This window comes from Ovis canadensis, chromosome 3 (assembly GCF_042477335.2).
Source record: "Ovis canadensis isolate MfBH-ARS-UI-01 breed Bighorn chromosome 3, ARS-UI_OviCan_v2, whole genome shotgun sequence".
Lineage (NCBI taxonomy): Eukaryota > Metazoa > Chordata > Mammalia > Artiodactyla > Bovidae > Ovis > Ovis canadensis.
In genome coordinates, this window is record NC_091247.1 from 181,359,479 (window position 1) to 181,379,339 (window position 19,861).

At 43.0% G+C, this 19,861-nt stretch overlaps 1 protein-coding gene and 1 long non-coding RNA gene across 3 annotated transcripts in view; one reads left to right on the top strand and one right to left on the bottom strand.

Moving 5' to 3' along the window:
- Nucleotides 1–19,861, top strand: part of RFX4 (regulatory factor X4) — a 152,799-nt gene that overhangs the window by 121,158 nt on the left and 11,780 nt on the right. For both annotated transcript variants that reach the window (XM_069585249.1, XM_069585250.1), the window contains 2 exons: nt 2,252–2,371; nt 2,947–3,108. In XM_069585249.1, the coding sequence (XP_069441350.1) occupies nt 2,252–2,371; nt 2,947–3,108 (282 nt within the window). The remainder of the gene's footprint in view (nt 1–2,251; nt 2,372–2,946; nt 3,109–19,861) is intronic.
- LOC138437629 (uncharacterized) overlaps nt 10,618–19,861 on the bottom strand; it is a 34,713-nt gene continuing 25,469 nt past the window's right edge. The window contains exons 2-3 of the long non-coding RNA XR_011256046.1: nt 16,063–16,145; nt 10,618–11,198 (exon numbers count right to left, since the gene is read on the bottom strand). This is a non-coding gene — a long non-coding RNA (uncharacterized lncRNA). The remainder of the gene's footprint in view (nt 11,199–16,062; nt 16,146–19,861) is intronic.

A 19,861-nucleotide genomic window follows, 5' to 3' on the forward strand; every position in this document is an offset into this window, starting at 1 on the left:
TTATCAACTTATTTCTGAGACCTGTAAAAGCATAGCACCCAGCTCACATGGCCCTTCTGAGGACCAAACCCTTTAATCTTCCCATCTGTGCTATGAGGAAACTGAACCAGATGGATCTGTATGGGAAAGGGGAACAGAGTTTTGGAGCCAGACAACCTGAGACCAATCCTTGCTTAATTCCAATGGAGAGACTCATTTCCTCATCCATAAGAGAGTATAATGGGCTTCCCAGGTGGCTCAGATGGTAAAGAATCCACCTGCAATGCAGGAGACCTGGGTTCAATCTCTGGGTTGGGAAGATTCCCTGGAGGAGGGCATGGCAACCCACTCCAGTATTCTTGCCTGAAGAATCCCCATGGGCAGGAAAGCCTGGTGGGCTGCAGTCCATGGGGTCATAAAGAGTCAGACATGACTGAGTGACTAAATACAGCACAGTTCAGTTCAGTTCATTTCAGTTCAATTCAGTCGCTCAGCCATGTCTGACTCTTGGCGACCCCATGAACTGCAGCATGCTAGGCCTCCCTGTCCATCACCAACTCCCAGAGTCCACCCAAACCCATGTCCATTGAGTTGGTGATGTCATCCAACCATCTCATCCTCTCTTGTCCCCTTCTCCTCCTGCCCTCAATCTTTCCCAGCATCAGGGTCTTTTCAAATGAGTATAGCACAAGAGAGGATAATACCACCTATCTCACAGTTTTGTTGAAAGAATGAACTCTCTGTTAAGCGCTTAGCAAGGTCCTTGGCATATAGTGAGCATCCGATAAATCTGTGATGACAGTCATAGTGGTGTTGATGATGATGTGATGATCAGATCACGAGATAAATAATCCTGGGGAGTCTCAGAAGGCCTCTAAAAACAGCAAGGTGAATGGGGGAAGGAGAGGTCAGTGAGAAGTGCTGGACACTTCATGGGACAGCAGGATATCCATGTGGAAATGTCCCTTTGAGAGGTGGAAACATGGGACAAGAGATGAGGGCTTGGCCCCTCTCTCCGACTGCAGACATGGAGTACCCTCCCACATGTGGATCCATGTCCATTGGAGGCAGCACAACATGCAAGAAATGAGGGTTTTGAAGTAATGTATGCTGTCATTGTGAACAACTTGACTTTGCAAAACAGAAATAAAAGCACCTACTTTTACAAAGTGGTTATAGAAATTGAATTACTGAATATAATATTTTGAGAACAAAGACTGACACATTAGAAAAATCTTCCAAAATGATTGTTCATATCCCTTTTAATGAAATAATCTACTCTAAGTTTAAGATGAAGACTACTACTTGAGGATACCCAATCTTTTCAAGCAACACCTTTTGTAAGCACCATGTGGTAAACAGAGGTCTCAGAAACACTCAAGGAAATAATTCATTTGTTGCTAACTTAAAACATCGATTATGCTCCTAGAATTATGTCACATACATTGGTAGACACCAGTGAGTTAGAAGACAAAGTCTCTGCTGTGGATATCCTTACAGTCTAGTCAGGGGAATCAGAAGCTTGTGGAAGAGAGGAAAATGCAAGACACTATGTCCAGAAATGCTGAACAAAGTGAAGAGTGCCTGGACAAGGATAAGGACAGTGTGAGTGGAAGAGCTCAGATGCATTTTGACAGATGGCTCAATAGGTGCCATTTTTGATGATGTCCTATTAATAAATTGAACAAGGAAGAGACTCCCTTGCTCAATTTATTAACTGAAACACTTCAGTCCACTCAGTCGTGTCCAGCTCTTTGAGACCCCATGGACTGTAGCACACCAGGCTTCCCTGTCTATCATCAACTCCTGGAGCTTACTCAAACTCATGTCCTAGAGTCAGTGATGCCATCCAACCATCTCATCCTCTGTCATCCCCTTCTCCTCCCACCTTCAATCTTTCCCAGCATCAGGGTCTTCCCCAATGAGTCAGTTCTTCACATCACGTGGCCAAAGTATTGGAGTTTCACCTGCAGCATCAGTCCTTCCAATGAATATTCAGGACTGATTTCCTTTAGGATGGACTGGTTGGATCTCCTTGCTGTCCAAGGGACTATCAAGAGTCTTTGCCAACACTTAACCTTATACTAAACCCCAGGCTAGGAGAGGAGATGGCAAAGGAGAGCAAACTCTTGGGAACAAGGTAATTCGTACCTGAGTGGGAATGAGGGTCTGGGACAGGTGGTCAGAGCACTGCTCAATGTGTTGTCAGCCAGACCAGAGGGCACACCTGAGCTGAGACGGCTTACCTTCCCTTTGGATCTCCTCTTACCAGGGTCTTTTCATCTAATTCACTTGATGTTTGATGACTACGTGCTCTACCTGCTAGAATCGCTGCACTGCCAGGAGCGGGCCAATGAGCTCATGCGAGCCATGAAGGGAGAAGGAAGCACGGGTAAGCTGGCACTTCACTGGGACGTGCCCTCCTTCTCACATTGACTTGGATCCTTATGTCTGTGCTCTGTGTTTCTTCAGCTCCACATCCCAGAGAATTTAGTTTTGGTGAACAGGTCAGATGGTGGGAAACCAACACTGTCTTTTCCTTCTTGAGAGTGGGCATGTGTGTATGCAGGAATCGCCTCATGTGCCACCATTGTGATGGGAGACCATCAAAGATTTTAATCAGAGGAGTGCCATGATAGGGGCTTCCCAGGTGGCATCAGTGGTAAAGAACCTGCCTACCAATGCAGGAGATATAAGAGACCTGGGTTAGATCCCTGGGTCGGGAAGATCCCCTGGAGGAGGAAATGGCAACCCACTCCAGTGTTCTTGTCTGGAGAATCCCATGGACGGAGACTGGCGGGCTACAATTCATGGGGTTGCAAAGAGTCAGACATGACTGAAGCAACTGAGCACACAGCACGCACATGACTTGATAAATACCACAAGAACATTTCCTTTTTAAAAGTCCCTTAAGGATAACTTGCCGTGACCTTTGGCTCTAAGAATCCACACTTCTTCTTCCCATAGCAGAAGTCCGAGAAGAGATAATCCTGACAGAGGCTGCCCCGCCCACCCCTTCACCTGTGCCATCATTTTCTCCAGCAAAGTCTGCCACATCAGTGGAAGTGCCGCCCCCCTCTTCCCCTGTCAGCAACCCATCGCCTGAATACACTGGCCTCAGCACTACAGGTAATGAACGTCCCTCCAAGGCTCTGAGTGGGGAGATGATGTGTAAAGCCAGGGCTCTGTGGAAAAACATTCTCCCTCCAGCACCCTCCCAGAACAGTGCCAACATCTGAGTATCCTCCTGGATTTATCCATTTATTCGTCTGCTCATATTCCTGATACTTCTGTTTTCAAGTTGGCAGATTAAGTACATGATAAAATCTCCAGATTCCCCCACCAAAAAAGAGAGACTAAGTCACTGACATGGTTGAAATTATATAAAACACAGGACACAGACATTCTAGAAAATGAGAAAGGGTTCTCCATGAACCAGAAACTGAGGGGTATCTCTGGAAAATGGGGAGACAGGAAGCCATATGATAAGCTGTGGCCGTACTAAGGTAGGCAGGGCTGTAAGCAAGGTCCGAGCTAATGCTGTGGGTCCCCAAGGAAGGGGAGAGTCCATCTAGCTGTGGAGACCTCACAAGGGAGGAAGAAGCTGACACTAGATTTTAACTGACAAAGGTATTACAGGAGGGCCTCTGGGCAGAAGACAGTGTATGCAAACGCAAGTGTGGGACCCTTTCAGGGAATGGTAAACTGGCTAAAATATGGGTGGGCATGAAGGCATGTTATAAGCCTGGGAAGGTAAATTTGAGTCACATCCCATAGGATCTTGCATGCCAAGACGTTTGAAAATGGAAGAAATGTTACAAGGATAATCATAGCTAGTTGCTAATATTTAAGTGTTACTTTACCATGAGCAAAGGACCCTCAGCATAATTGTTTTACTTGATTACAAGGTAACTATTGTCCCATTTTATGGAGGAGGAAAAGTAAAGGGTGGAAAAGAAATTCCCGGTCCTGGCAGGCCCCAGCGTCAGCAGTTGCCATAAACAAATTTATTCATTTGGTCATTCAGCAAATGTCCTAGCTCTCAAGACTTGTGGAAATGATATATTGTATGTGGAATATGCAGTAAGTGTTGGGTAATACAAATGAACAGAGTGCATGTGTGTATGGGTGTGTGTTTGTGTGCACCTCTAGGTTTTCTCACGTGGTTAGAAATACGGGAATTAGATGAGGTAAGAAAAGTCTAAGTGCTTGGTTAACAGTGCAGTGCTATCTAGACAGAAGTGGTTACTGTTCGGATTGCCTATAGGATGAGGGCTGTGGCCAAGAGCGCTGTAGGAGTTCAGAGAGAGGAGCAGACCCTGTCCATCCCACCAGAACCCCAGGCAGGCAGGAGGGAAGCCTTCGGGAGAGGGGTGAAACTCAAAGGCAGCCTCAAAAGATAAGAAGGAGTCAGCTAATAGGAGAAGAGTGAGCACATGGGAATGAAAGGCAGAGACAACTTTCTGCTGGATGGGCCTGGGTGAGGGTGGGGGTGAACAGACCAGACTGTAGAGTGGAGAGCTTGTGATAATAATTCTGTGATAATTCTAAGTCTGTGATAATAATTCCTTATCTTTCCTTTTTTATTTTTAAAATATTTACTTGGCTGTGTCAGGCCTTAGTTGTGGCATGTGGGATCCTGGTTAAGGTGTACAGTTATGATTTGTGGGCCCAGAAGTTGTGGCACCTGGGCTCTCTAGTTGTGGAGAGTGGGCCTAGTTGCTCTGCAGCATGTGGGATCTTAGTTCCCTGACAAGGGGTCAAACCTACTTCCACTGCAATGCAAGGTGGATTCTTAACCACTGGACCACCAGGGAAGTCCCTTATTATCTTTTCCACCCAAATCTGCTCTTCTATTCTGCCATTTACCCAAGTACTAAATCTGGGAATCAGCTCTCCTCTCCCTCAACTCCTCCAGGATTAGCTAGGGTAGGCTAAGCCGCTGTAACAGACCCAAACATGGCTGGAGTTAACACGATGGGAATTTATTTCACACAAGGTGTTTCAGTCAGAGAGGAGGCTGTCTTTAATACAACCATTTGGAAATGAATGTCCCCTCAATGTGGGGCTCCACCATACCCCCAGGGCATTGCTTCTCAAAGTGTGGTCCATGGACCAGTGGTATGAGCATCACCTTGAAACTTTTTGGAAATGCTTGTTATCACAGCCCATCACAGACCTACTGAATCAGAAAGTCTGGGTGGTGACTTTCCTGGTGGTCCAGTGGCTAAGACTCCATGCTTCCAATGCAGGGGCCCCAGATTCGATCCCTGGCCAGGGAACTAGATCCTGAACACCACAACAAAGATCAAAGATCCCAAGTGCTGCAACTAAGACCTGGATCAGCCAAATAAATAAATAATTAAAAAAAAAAAAAAGAAAGAAACTCTAGGGTGGGGCCCAGCCATTTGCTCAAGAAGCCTCCAGGTGATGGTGAGGCTGACTAGTTTGAGGACCACTGGCTTTGGGCTTTGTTAAGCCTGCAACCAGCTGAGAGAAATGGAAAGTGGACCTGAAGGAGGAAAAAGCCACTGATAGAAGCCCTGGCCTGAAGGCAGCACGTGCCACTTCCACTTCCATTCTCTCAGTGAGGACTTTGTCACATGGCCTCATGTACCTGCACACAGAGGTGGGGAATGTGGATAGTGAGCCCCCAGGCGGGAAGAGGGACGGATTTGGGGGAGACAGCTGGCATTCTCCTCCACATCTCCCAAGGCCAGTTGTTCTAACCCAGACCTTGACCCACCATTCCTTCCAGCCCACTACGGCCACCAGGTTCAGGCCTTTCCCACCCCTCACGGGCATCCACAGTGACTCTGGAGCTGGGTTCCTTCCAGGTTAGAATCTTGCTCCAGACCCTCATAACATGGGCTTAGTTACATCACAGTTCCAATTCAAATACACTGGGAACGACATTACGTGTTTGTGAAGATCAAATAGGATGAGATTGTCGTGTTTAGGTTCTGTCTTTTATCTCTTCATTCAGTCACACATCTATGCATTTATCTATTCGTTTATCCCATAGATACTGTGGCAGACTTTATTTTGGGGGGCTTCAAAATCACTGTAGATGGTGATTGCAGCCATAAAATTAAAAGATGCTTACTCCTTGGAAGGAAAGTTATGACCAACCTAGACAGCATATTCAAAAGAAGAGACATTACTTTGCCAACAAAGGTCCATCTAGTCTAAGCTATGGTTTTTCTAGTGGTCATGTATGGATGTGAGAGTTGGACAATAAAGAAAGCTGAGCACTGAAGAATTGATGCTTTTGAACTGTGGTGTTGGAGAAGACTCTTGAGAGTCCCTTGGACTCCAAGGAGATCCAACCAGTCCACCCTAAAGGAGATCAGTCCTGGGTGTTCGTTGGAAGGACTGATGTTGAAGCTGAAACTCCAATACTGTGGCCACCTGATGTGAAGAGCTGACTCACTTGAAAGACCCTGATGCTGAGAAAGATTGAGGGTAGGAGGAGAAGGGGATAACAGAGGATGAGATGGTTGGATGGCATCACCAACTTAATGGACATGAGTTTGGATAAACTTTGTGAGTTGGTGATGGACAGGGAGGCCTGGCATGCTGCAGTTCATGGGGTCGCAAAGAGTCAGACACAACTGAGAGACTGAACTGAACTGATTCAATAGATATTTCTCAAGTGGCTTCTATGAGCTAAACACTTCAGAAGTTGGTGATACAAACAGGTGAACTACGGTGCCTGCCCTTGGGAGTTTATTGTTAGATGCCAGGGTTCTGATGGGGCTTTCCTGGTAGCTCAGCTGATAAAGAATCGGCCTGCAACGCAGGAGACCCCAATTCAATTTCCGAGTCGGGAAGATCTCCTGGAGAAGGGATAGGCTGCCCATTCCAGTATTCTTGGGCTTCCCTGGTGTCTCAGACAGTAAAAAATCTACTTGCAGTGCTGGAGAGAAACCTGCATTGGGATCCCTGGGTTGGGAAGATCCCCCAGAGGAGGGCACGGCAACCCACTCCAATATTCTTGCACAGAGGACCCTGGCGAGCTACATACAGTCCACGGGGTCACAAAAAGTTGGACATGACTGAGGAATTAAGCACAGCACAGCACAGGGTTCTGAAGATCAAGACAGTAGCTATAATTTAAGGTAATGACTGCTGAATTGGAAGAAAGGTCAAAGAGTTAGGGAGCACAAAGCGGGGCCTCCAGCCTGTACTTGAAGAATCTGGGGAGCCAAATAATGAGAGAAAAGGTATTCCAAGCACAGGCTTGGAGGCAAGAAACAGCATGTCATTTTCACGGGACTTCAAGTATTAATACGTATCCCAGGAGACTTTTGTTTAATTCTTTTCCAAATGTTTCCAGAGCCGGAGCTACTCAGAGAGGAAATGAGCAGATGCTTAAAGCCTATAAGGTGCCTGCCCTCTTTTCCACATTGCCAGGGACAGAAAACGTGCTAACCATCCCAGTGGCCCTTCGTCAGGGACAGTTCAGGAGAATAGTTCTTCAGAGCAGTGATGGGAAGCAGGGTTGTCCATAACTGGCATTAGATGGAGCAGTGGTTTCACTTTGGGTCCACAGCTGGAGAGAGTCCTCCTTTTCAGTGGAAATTTAGATGTGAGCATCATCACATTTATTTACATGTGTGCTCAGTTCAGTTCAGTCGCTCAATCATGTCTGACTGTTTGCAACCCCATGAATTGCAGCACGCCAGGCCTCCCTGACCATCATCATCTCCCGAAGTTCACTCACACTCACATCCGTCGAGTCAGTGATGCCATCCAGCCATCTCATCCTCTGTCATCCCCTTCTCCTCCTGCCCCCAATCCCTCCCAGCATCAGAGTCTTTTCCAATGAGTCAACTCTTGGCATGAGGTGGCCAAAGTACTGGAGTTTCAGCTTTAGCATCATTCCTTCCAAAGAACACCCAGGGCTGATCTCCTTTAGAATGGACTGGTTGGATCTCCTTGCAGTCCAAGGGACTTTCAAAATTCTCCATCACCACAGTTCAAAAGCATCAATTCTTCAGCGCTCAGCTTTCTTCACAGTCCAACTCTCACATCCATACATGACCACTGGAAAAACCATAGCCTTGACTAGATGGACCTCTGTTGCCAAAGTAGTCTCTGCTTTTGAATATGCTATCTAGGTTGGTCATAACTTTTTTTCCAAGGAGTAAGCATCTTTTAATTTCATGGCTGCAATCACCATCTGCAGTGATTTTGAAGCCCCCCAAAATAAAGTCTGACATGGTTTCCACTATTTCCCCATCTATTTCCCATGAAGTGATGGGACCAGATGCCATGATCTTCGTTTTCTGAATGTTGAGCTTTAAGCAAACTTTTTCACTCTCCTCTTTCACTTTCATCTTCACTTTCTGCCATAAGGGTGGTGTCATCTGCATATCTGAGGTTATTGATATTTCTCCCGGCAATCTTGATTCCAGCTTGGGCTTCTTCCAGCCCACCGTTTCTCGTGATGTATTCTGCATAGAAGTTAAATAAGCAGGATGACAATATACAGCCTTGACGTATTCCTTTTCCTATTTGGAACCAGTCTGTTGTCCCATGTCCAGTTCTAACTGTTGCTTCCTGACCTGCATATAGGTTTCTCAAGAGGCAGGTCAGGTGGTCTGGTATTCCCATCTCTTTCAGAATTTTCTACAGTTGATTGTGATCCACACAGTCAAAGGCTTTGGCATAGTCAATAAAGCAGAAATAGATGTTTTTCTGGAACTCTCTTGCTTTTCCGATGATCCAGAGGATGTTGGCAATTTGATCTCCGGTTCCTCTGCCTTTTCTAAAACCAGCTTGAACATCTAGAAGTTCACGGTTCACGTATTGCTGAAGCCTGGCTTGGAGAATTTTGAGCATTACTTCACCAGCGTGTGAGATGAGTGCAATTGTGCGGTAGTTTGAGCATGCTTTGGCATTGCCTTTCTTTGGGATTGGAATGAAAACTGACCTTTTCCAGCCCTGTGGCCACTGCTGAGTTTTTCAAATTTGCTAACATATTGAGTGCAGCACTTCACAGCGTCATCTTTCAGGATTTGAAATAGCTCAACTGGAATTCTATCACCTCCACTAGCTTTGTTCGTAGTGATGCTTTCTAAGGCCCACTTGACTTCACATTCCAGGATGTCTGGCTCTAGATGAGTGATCATACCATCATGATTATCTTGGTCGTGAATATATTTTTTGTACAGTTCTTCTGTGTATTCTTGCCACCTCTTCTTAATATCTTCTGCTTCTGTTAGGTCCATACCATTTCTGCCCTTTATCGAGCCCATCTTTGCATGAAATGTTCCCTTGGTATCTCTAATTTTCTTGAAGAGATCTCTAGTCTTTCCCATTCTGTTGTTTTCCTCTATTTCTTTGCATTGATTGCTGAGGAAGGCTTTCTTATCTCTTCTTGCTATTCTTTGGAACTCTGCATTTAGATGCTTATATCTTTCCTTTTCTCCTTTGCCTTTCACTTCTCTCTTTTACACAGCTATTTGTAAGGCCTCCCCAGACAGCAGTCATGTCCAACTCTTTGCGACCCTAGGGACTGTAGCCCACCAGGTTCCTCAATCCACAGGATTTCCCAGGCAAGAATACTGGAGTGGGTTGCCATTTCCTTCTCCAGGGTATCTTCCCCACCCACGGTTCAAACCGTGTCTCTTGTGCCTCTTTCATTGCAGGCAGACTCTTTGCTGCTGAGCCACAGGGGAAGCCCTTATTTATGTAGATGCACCTCAAATCGCATTTCATTTTCTACTTTGAGGACGAAGAATCTGACTCCCTCTCACCTCCCTCCCATTTTTCCCTCCACAGTGGGTTATTGTAGTTCCTGCTTAGAAGGCTCAGGAAGAAAATTGTGCATCAAAGAACAACTTTATCTGCTGAAAATAAAATGGGATGAGAACTCGAGCATTGTTCGAGCTCTGCTGATGCTCAGGGGTTCTTTGGAGGCTGAATCGGGGGTCTCCCTCCTCACTCAGGAAGGAAGGGCAGTGAGAGCACCTAGAAGCCTCTTACCTGAATAATCCTGCCCGTGCACACACCCCTCCCCCCTACCCCCACCTCCTGGCAGACAAGCACATCAGTCAGCCAGTGATAACATCCATACTTCTAAAATCAACAGGGAAATTATGCAACTGGAACAGCTGTGCATTATGAAGCAGAAATAATTTGAGTGGAATCTTTTGGCCAACCTAGCAACAGATCAAACAAGAAGACTCCAAGGCAGTAAGGGGAAGGAGGAGTGTGAAGGAAAGACTTCTAGGGTCTCATCATCTTTCTCAGCCAGCTCGCAAGTCTGCCGCTGACTTTCTTTGTACTAATGTGGAGGCCTCGAGGTATGGCAGGTGTGATAGTCAAAGGCACAGGAATATCATAAACGTGTTGAGAGATTTCTGTGCAATGTGTTCAGGCGTCGTAAAAGTAGCTTCTTAGAAATACAAATGTGAAACAGGTTCTCCTCAGATGACTGTAACCTTTGAAGATTTTGGCACATTCCAGCTTTGTTCTCAGATATCTCCAGGGGGCATTAAAAATGTCATCCTGTATAAAACTATCTGTAATATTTTTCTCAAGTACCACTTTTGAAATACTCCATTGCTAAATTGGACTGGGCCTTGGCATGCATTGTGGCTCATGGTCTTGGAAGAACCACAAGCATAATTTCCTAACAGCATGTATGGTTTTATAGATACTATGATATAAAGCACGAGTTATCCATGGTATACACCTGAATATCAGGAAATCTATTACAGTAGGCTTAAATTTGGGAATTTGTGTGTTTTTTGAACAATATTGTACATTGGAAAGCAATTATTGGAAATCTTTTAAAATGCATCTGTCATGTTTTTTTAACTCAGCATATGGTTTTCATGCTCAGTTAATTTTTATTTCTATCTTTAAATGATTGCTTGATTTATATATTACTTTCCAAAAAATGGTTAAAAATTTTAGAAAAAGCAAAACCATTTTGTTTTTAAAAGGACCCAAACCAGGAAGCAAGAAGTAAAGAAGTAGAAAAAATTAAACAAAACAACTCTTGGCTGGAACAGCTTATTAACATCTTAAATGAAATTTTGTGTGATTCAGTGACTCTGTTGGGCTTCCAGCACTCTGAATATCATTGCTCAGATGATGTACATATTATCAAGTTCAGCTCCTTGAGTATTAGAGCCAATCAGGTGTTTGCAGGTCTTCCACAAACCAGCATCTCACTGTTGATGGACATTTCCTCATTTTTTCAGCTGTGAAAAAGAGAACAGTATTATGTCTGCTTGGTAAGCACAAAGAGAACATTAATTCATTGCACACAACCTTTGGGGATCCTTTGATACAAGGCGTACAAAGTAGGGTGAGAATGGAGCTATGATTCACTAGGAAAACCACATCCCACCTATATCTGTATATAGTGCTCTGTCCATCCCTATATGGATTTCTAAATATGTTTTTTAAAAAGATTTATTTATATATGTATTTCTGGCTGTACTCATTTTCATTGCTGTGCCCTGGCTTTCTCTAGTTGTGGCAAGCAGGGACTGCTTCTCTTTGCAGTGCACAGGCTTCTCATTGTGGTGGCTTCTCTTGTTGTGGCTCGTGGACTCTATAGAGCACAGGCTGAGTAGTGCCGGCACACAGGCTTAGATGCTCCGTGGCATGTGGACCAGAGATGGTCCTTTGATGGACCTGCTGGACCAGAGATGGAACCTGTGTCCCCTGCACTGGCAGGTGGATTCTCAACCACTAGACCACCAGCGAAGCCCTAAATATGTTTTAAGATGGTATTTATTCATTGTTGTTAAAAGTCAGAGGGAAAAGGAAAGGCATATCAAGCACCTCGAATTGCACATGATGCACGGCCAGTTTTGACTGGGTATGTCAGAGTCTATGGGAATGCCTTGAGAGACTGCTTACAGGGTTCCATTTTAACAGATTTCTACAAGGCAGAATCAAGCCCATTTATCCTCCCCCCCCCAATGTTGGTGGCATGCCAGCTCCTTCATGACCCAGCAAGGTTCAGAAACCTTAGCTTACTTTAAAAAACGAGCTTCTCCTCCTGAGGAGCATGGCAGGTGGTTCCAAACTGAGTAGCCCACTTAACATGACACTGGGCTGCAATTCTTGAATGTCTTTAAAAGCAAAATGTTAAGATCCCACTCTCTCCAGGTCAGGCCACCAGAGGATTCTAAGAGCTTGTTTATGATGTCATTTTAAGTATGCCCTCTTTCAGCAATGACAATAAAAGTTAACTATTAAACTCATGTTTTCAACTTCCCATCATGGGTTCTCTACAACACAAAACCAGCAAATTAAATCACTGAGATGCTAGGATGCCTAAAGAAATACAGGCAAATTCCTCATAAATAGCCCTAACTGTAGAACATCTGGCCTTCCCAGCTGCGTTTTCTCTGCATCCGTTGAGGATGTAACAAAGATAACTGGCCCCTAGTCTTTCCAAATAACAAAAGCTCAGTTATTCTGAGGGAAGCCGAAGTGAGTGGGAGCTGGTGGTCACCGCAGCCCTGCCACAGAGCTGCATGACTCACTCACAGAACTCAGAATGGTCCCTGCCAGTGAATTCCTCCTCTTCCATCCCTGTTGCTTCCTTTTCTCTAAAGGAACAGGATTAGGAAATAGACGCTGGCATTGAAAATAAATTGTTTAATCTGCCCCTGACTTCACACCAGCGAGGTCTTGGCTTCATGTTGGGATCTTTAGATTTGTTCATTCATTCATTTGGTCATTCATTCAGCCACAAGTAATTCCATGTCTAATCTGTGCCATGTCCTAGGGTACAAAAGTGAAGAAAAAAAAAAAAGGTGCAGTTGCTGTCCTCATGATACTTATGTTCTAGTGGGTAAGAGAGTCAATATGGAAGTTAAGCATCAGGTAACTATATAATTTCAAATGGTCATAAGTGCCATGGTGGCATCATCTTAGTTGGGTGGTCAGAGGAGGCCTCTCTGAAGATGTGACATTTGTCTGAGACCTGAAGTGTCACAAGGGGCTAGCCACATAAAGACTAGGGAGAAGAAAAGATCATTTTAAGTAGTGGAGTACAGCATGTGTACGGGTTTGAGGCAGAAAAGAGCCTGGCATAGTGAGGACTGACTGATGGGTATAAATGAGGGGGAGAGTACAGGAGAGGAAGCTGCAGAGATGCACAGGGGCCAGGTCATGAACCAACTTATCTCTCTGGGAGCTGATTCACTTGCTGCCCCTGATCAGTTTTGTCAGTCTCCTTTTGGCCATGGAACTATTGGTACTGTGTAATTCAAACAGATGAATTTTCAACTTAGAAAATATTCTTCTTAAGCACAGCTACCTTTAGGATAGATGATAGCCAGTGGGGATGGAGCCAGATGTAAAATCTTTCTCTTCTCAGTTTTGAATGTTATGGGAAATGTTTTTTTGGTGTCAAATCCTCTCAAGCAATCCTATCCAAATAGAACTTTCTGTGATGATGGGAACTTTTTTTTTTTTTTTTAACCTGAGCTGTCCAAAACAGTAGACACCAGTCACTTGGGGCCACTGAGTAACTGAATGCAGTTAGCGCAAGGAAGGAACTGAATTTTTAATTGTATTTAATTTTAGTGAATTTAAATTCGTACTGGCTACTGTATAGGGCAGCAGCTCTAGACTCTAGATGTACTTCTAGGAGCTTATTTCTCAGGAGGGTACTAAGAAAGGCTTAGGTTGGCCCCAAACCTGAGCAACATCTGTGATGGTTCATAGAATCCTTGTGGGGAAAAGGTTCATATGATTTAGTCCAAGACCTGAAGGGAGGGTATGGCCAGATAGACTAGGAAGCAGCTTAAATGTTCATAAGTCTGTACCGGAGTCACAGCTTGTGATCTGTAATGGCCCCAAACATGTAAAACACATGATAGGAGGCAGTGTTTCCTAGAGCCTTGCTGCTCAAAGTGTGCTCTGTGAACCAAGAGCATTGTCATCATTTCAGTTCAGTTGCTCAGTCATGTCTGACTCTTTGCAACCCCATGGACTGCAGCACATCAGGCTTCCTTGTCCATCACCAACTCCTCGAGCTTGCTCAAATTCATGTCCATTGAGTCAGCGATGCCATTCAACCATCTCATCCTCTGTCATCCCCCCTTCTCCTCCTGCTTTCAATCTTTCCCAGCATCAGGGTCTTTTCCAGTGAGTCAGTTCGTCGCATCAGGTGGCCAGAGTATTGGAGTTTTAGCATTAGCATCAGTCCTTCCAATGACTATTCAGGACTGATTTCCTTTAGGATGGACTGGTTTGATCTCCTTGCAGTCCAAGGGATCACTTAGAAGCTTGTCATCATTTAGAAGCTTGTTACACATGCAGAATTCATGGCTCAACTCCCAGTCTCCCAACCAAATCAGATTTGCATTTTAACAAGATCTCCAAGTGATCCAAATGCACATGCAAGTGTGAGAAGCAATTCTTACTGTTGAGTTCAGATCCCCCTCTGCTACTCACCTGCCCAAGTTCTGGGCCTCAACTTTCTCACCTGAAAAAGGTGGTAATACTGCTTACTTCAAAAGGTTGTTGTGATGATTCAATGAGTCAATATATAAAAAGAAACTAACGTGAGGCCTGGTCTATGTTGATGATCATTCATGATGATCATGTCTATGGATGATCATTCATTCATTTATTCATTTAACAAGTTCATTATTGATTTCCTGTTATATTCTAACCATTCTCCCTGTCCCAAGGCACCTTCTTTTTAAAGCAACCCCTTTCAAGGAAAAAAAAAACACATATATAAAAAACTCAGGGAAGAAGAATATTTTATTGAGGATGGGAAGGAAGGAAAGTACTCCTCTCCAGTAGTTACAATATTATCATTCTCAAATCCTATAAGATCTTTAGAGGATTCTCAAAGATCAAGGACATTCACCACTATTCTCAGACTTAATTAGAGGTGGTGGACCGGGGAGGGGAGAAGAGAAAGATACGGAAATTAGACAAACAGGGAAGGTTTGTTATTGTTTTACCAACAAATAAAAAGCATTAGAGCTGTCTTAGAAATGAGGCACAAACTGTTAGCTGCACAGATTTTCTTTTATTAGTTTCCTTAAAGAAGCAGCAGCAGCAATTCTCACTGGAGGTCCCACCGGTAGGAAAGGGAATGCAAGGGGTGTTCTTTTCTGCTCCCTAGGCAGAGAGGGTTTCTCACCCAAGCCAGTAGGTGTTAATCTGCTTAAGCCTGCCTGACTGGATCTGTTAGCTTGCTGGCACATGGCCATTTAGGGGTTTTGTTTCCCAGACCACAGGAGCCCATTTTTCCAAGAGTTCCACTAGCTTTTTGTTTGATAACGTCTATTTCTAGCAGCATTTACTCCTTCAACAACAAATTCAATGGAACAAAAATTTACTGAACACCTACTATTTGGCAGACCCTCTGTTGGGGATACAGAGATGAATAAGGAGCAGTTGCCGTGCTCCAGCAACTCACACAAAAGTAACTTCTGCATTCTCTCAGGTGATGGCTATTCTCACTGTGTCTTCCTACTGCTTGAGGGTGGGTAGGGGGAGAAAATCCTTTGGCTTCCTTGGTTGCCCCTTTTAAATACCCACTGACCTCACTCTGCTCTCCTGAGGGCCCAGGGGCTTGAAGGGTTAATTACTTGCTTGCTGTGGCTGGTTCATTGTTTGCCCAAACTTCTCACCCCCTCCAATTCCGTTTCTAATTGTGAAATTTGCTTAATATATTTTAATAATGCTTTTCTTTTCACAGAGGCAATATACATTCTTTATAAGAAAATACAGATAAACCAAAAGAAGATAAAATATTAAAACTGTTCTCAGCAATAACCTGTTTTTAATAAAAAGGGGACTTAAGATTATAAGTTATTTAATTTTATATGAAGTTCAAAATATAGAGGAGAGCAGTCACCCATAATCCAATCATCTGAGACACGGGCAATTTATTATTTTTTCCTTCCAGTCTTCTTGCATTTATTATAAATGACAGCTAGCATATAGCCTGCTAAGTCATTATCTTTGCGGGGGAAATATGGTATGGATGTCTAAACAAGGAAGGGGTACTTTTAGCTGTACTGGTGGATAAGGATTTTGTGATTTTGCAGAAAGACATGAATTTAGAAGTTTACTCACTGTTAGTTCAAGTCACTGTTGCTATTCAAACATTTCATCCCTAATGACAGAATCTGACCCAAGAAACTTGTCTTCTTTGGAATCTGAAATGGGAAATAAAGAAATGTCTACTTTAATAAAGTCTGATATGAGACTTCCCCGGTGGTCCAGTAGTTAAGACACCATGCTCCCAATGCAGGGGGCCAGATCAGGAAATTAAGATCCCACAGATGTCATGAAGCAGCCAAAAAAAATGTCTGATAGAAGAATACCTGAGAGTGCTTGAATAACATTAAAAGCCTACCACGTGCCAGGCTCTTTGACATATATTATCAGAGTTAATCCTCATAACAGTCATACAAGATAGGTGTATCTATTCCTAATTTACAGATGATGAAATAAAGGCATATAAATTTTAAGAAGCTAGCTCAAGATCTGACAACCAGTGCATGGCAGAACTAGGACCCAGAGACATTATGGTAGAATTCCACTTTTAAATGAAAACCTTTCCTTTATCTTCCCAGAAGAATTTCAAGATAAAAATGGTCTGCTGCAGAAAGTACAAGATTGGAGGACCAAAGTTTTCTCTTTTCAGTTCAGTTCAGTCGCTCAGTTGTGTCCGACTCTTTGCAACCCCTGCAGCACGCCAGGCCTCCCTGTCCATCACCAACTCCTGGAGTTTACCCAAACTCATGTCCATTGAGTCGGTGATGTCATCCAACCATCTCATCTTCTGTCATCCCTTTCTCCTCCTGCCTTTATTCTTTCCCAACATCAGGGTCTTTTCAAATGAGTCAGCTCTTCGTATCAGGTGGCCAAAATACTGGAGTTTCAGCTTTAACATCAGTCCTTCCAATGAACACCCAGGACAGATTTCCCTTAGGATGGACTGTTTGGATCTCCTTGCAGTCCAAGGGACTCTCAAGAGTCTTCTCCAACACCACAGTTCAAAAGCATCAATTCCTCTGTGCTCAGCCCTCTTTATAGTCCAACTCTCACATCCAAACATGACGACTAGAAAAACCATAGCCTTGACTAGACGGACCTTTGTTGACAAAGTAATGTCTCTGTTTTTTAATATACTGTCTAGGTTGGTCATAACTTTCCTTCCAAGGAGTGAGCATCTTTTAATTTCATGAGTACAATCCCATCTGCAGTGATTTATTTTGCCTTAAAAATGACCTCCGTTTAACAAGTTCTTTAGTCTTCCATGTGCCTAAAAGGAGGTGTCTAATCCTATTCCCAGAACCTTTCAAAATCAGTTTAATCATTTCTATTGTATCAACATTCTAACACTTATCAGAAATTAAGTTGATGAATTTATTGTCACTATTAGTGATTTCTTAAATTACTCTTTTTTATTCTCACCATCTCATAAAGTTTCTAAGCCTCTTGAAGTTTTTAAATTTTGTCAGGTTCTTTCCCCAATCCCTAGCACTTTCAAGGTATCCAATTAAAAAGCAAATTAATGGAATTAATAGTATGTATGGACGAGGTCAGCATTAAGGTCACTGTCTAATAATCTTTAAAAAGACCTGGGCAGGTGGAGCCCAATAATCTCCTTACGTTTGTTTAAAGCAATTTGTTGGATCCTTAACACCTGTTGAGTTGAGTGTTGCGAAGTTATTTGGAGAGCCCATTGGAGCTACATGGCCCGAGCTTTCTTTGTCCTCTCTCCATTCTTCGGTCTTTTTTTCTTGTTTTCTCTTTCTTTTTTCTTCTTCTTCTTTTTTTTAAAATTTATTTTAATTGAAGGCTAATTACTTTACAATACTGTAGTGGTTTTTGCCATACAGTGACATGAATCAGCCATGGGTATACATGTGTCCCCCATCCTGAACCATTCCCCCCAACCTCATCCCTCAGGGTTGTCCCAGTACACTGGCTTTGAGTGCCCTGTTTCATGTATCAAACTTAGACTGGTGATCTATTCAGTGCTATTCTCTCAAATCATCCCACCCCCACCTTCTCCCACAGAGTCCAAAAGTCTGTTCTTTACATCTGTGTCTCTTTTGCTGTCTCGCATATAGGGCCATCATTACCATCTTTCTAAATTCCATATATATGCGTTAATATACTGTATTGGTGTTTTTCTTTCTGACTTACTTTACTCTGTATGATAGGCTCCAGTTTCATCCACCTCATTAGAACTGATTCAAATGCATTCTTTTTAATGGCTGAGTAATAGTCCATTGTGCTTATGTACCACAGCTTTCTTATCCATTTGTCTACTGGTGGACATCTAGGTTGCTTCCATGTCCTAGCTATTGTAAACAGTGCTTTGATAAACACTGGGGTACACGTCTCTTTCAATTCTGGTTTCCTCAGTGTGTATGCCCAGCAGCGGGATTGCTGGGTCATATGGCATTTCTATTTCCAGTTTTTCAACGAATCTCCACACTGTTCTCCATAGTGGCTGTACCAGCTTGCACTCCCACCAACAGTGTAAGAGGGTTCCCTTTTCTCTGCACCCTCTCCAGCATTTATTATTTGTAGACTTATTGATAGCTGGCATGAAATGGCACCTCACTGTGGTTTTGATTTGCCTTTCTCTGATAATGAATGACGTTGAGCATCTTTTCATGTGTTCGTTAGTCATCTGTTATGCCTTCTTTGGAGAAATGTCTGTTTAATTCTTTGGCCCATTTTTTGATTGGGTCATTTATTTTTCTGGTATTTAGCTGCATGAGCTGCTTGTATATTTTTTAGATTAATTCTTTGCCAGTTGTTTCATTTGCTATTACTTTCTCCTATTCTGAAGGCTGTCTTTTCACCTTATAGTCTCCTTTGTTGTACAAAAGATTTTAAGTTTAATTAGGTTCCATTTGTTTATTTTTGCTTTTATTTCCATTACTCTGGGAGGCGGGTCATACAAGATCCTGCTGTGATTTATGTCAGAGAGTGTTTTGCCTATGTTTTCCTCTAGGAGTTTTATAGTTTCTGGCCTTACATTTAGATCTTTAATCCATTTTGAGTTTACTTTTGTGTATGGTGTTAAAAAGTGTTCTAGTTTCATTCTTTTACAGATGGTTGACCAGTTTTCCCAGCACCATTTGCTAAAGAGATTGTCTTTTCTCCATTGTATATTTTTGCCTCCTTTGTCAAAGATAAGGTGTCCATAGGTGCATGGATTCATCTCTGGGCTTTCTGTTTTGTTCCATTGATCTATATTTCAGTCTTTGTGTCAGTACCATACTGTCTTGATGACTGTAGCTTTGTAATATAGTCTGAAGTCAGGCAGGTTGATTCCTCCAGTTCCATTCTTCTTTCTCAAGATTGCTTTGGCTATTCAAGGTTTTTTGTATTTCCATACAAATTGTGAAATTATTTGCTCTAGTTCTGTGAAAAATATCATTGGTAGCTTGATAGGGATTGCACTGAATCTATATATTGCTTTGGGTATTATACTCATTTTCACTATATTGATTCTTCCAATCCATGAATATGGTATATTTCTCCATCTATTTGTGTCATCTTTGATTTCTTTCATCAGTGTTTTATAGTTTTCTATATAGAGGTCTTTTGTTCCTTTAGGAAGATTTATTGCTAAGTATGATGTCTTTAGGGATTTCTAAGTAGAGGATCATGTCATCTGCAAACAGTGAGAGTTTTACTTTTTCTTTTCCAGTCTGAATTCCTTTTATTTCTTTTTCTTCTCTGATTGCTATAGCTAAAACTTCCAAAACTATGTTGAAAAGTAGTGGTGAGATGTCGTGTTCCTGACTTTAGGGGAAATGCTTTCAATTTTTCACCATTGAGGATAATGTTTGTTGTGGGTTTATCATATATGGCTTTTATTATGTTGAGGTATGTTCCTTCT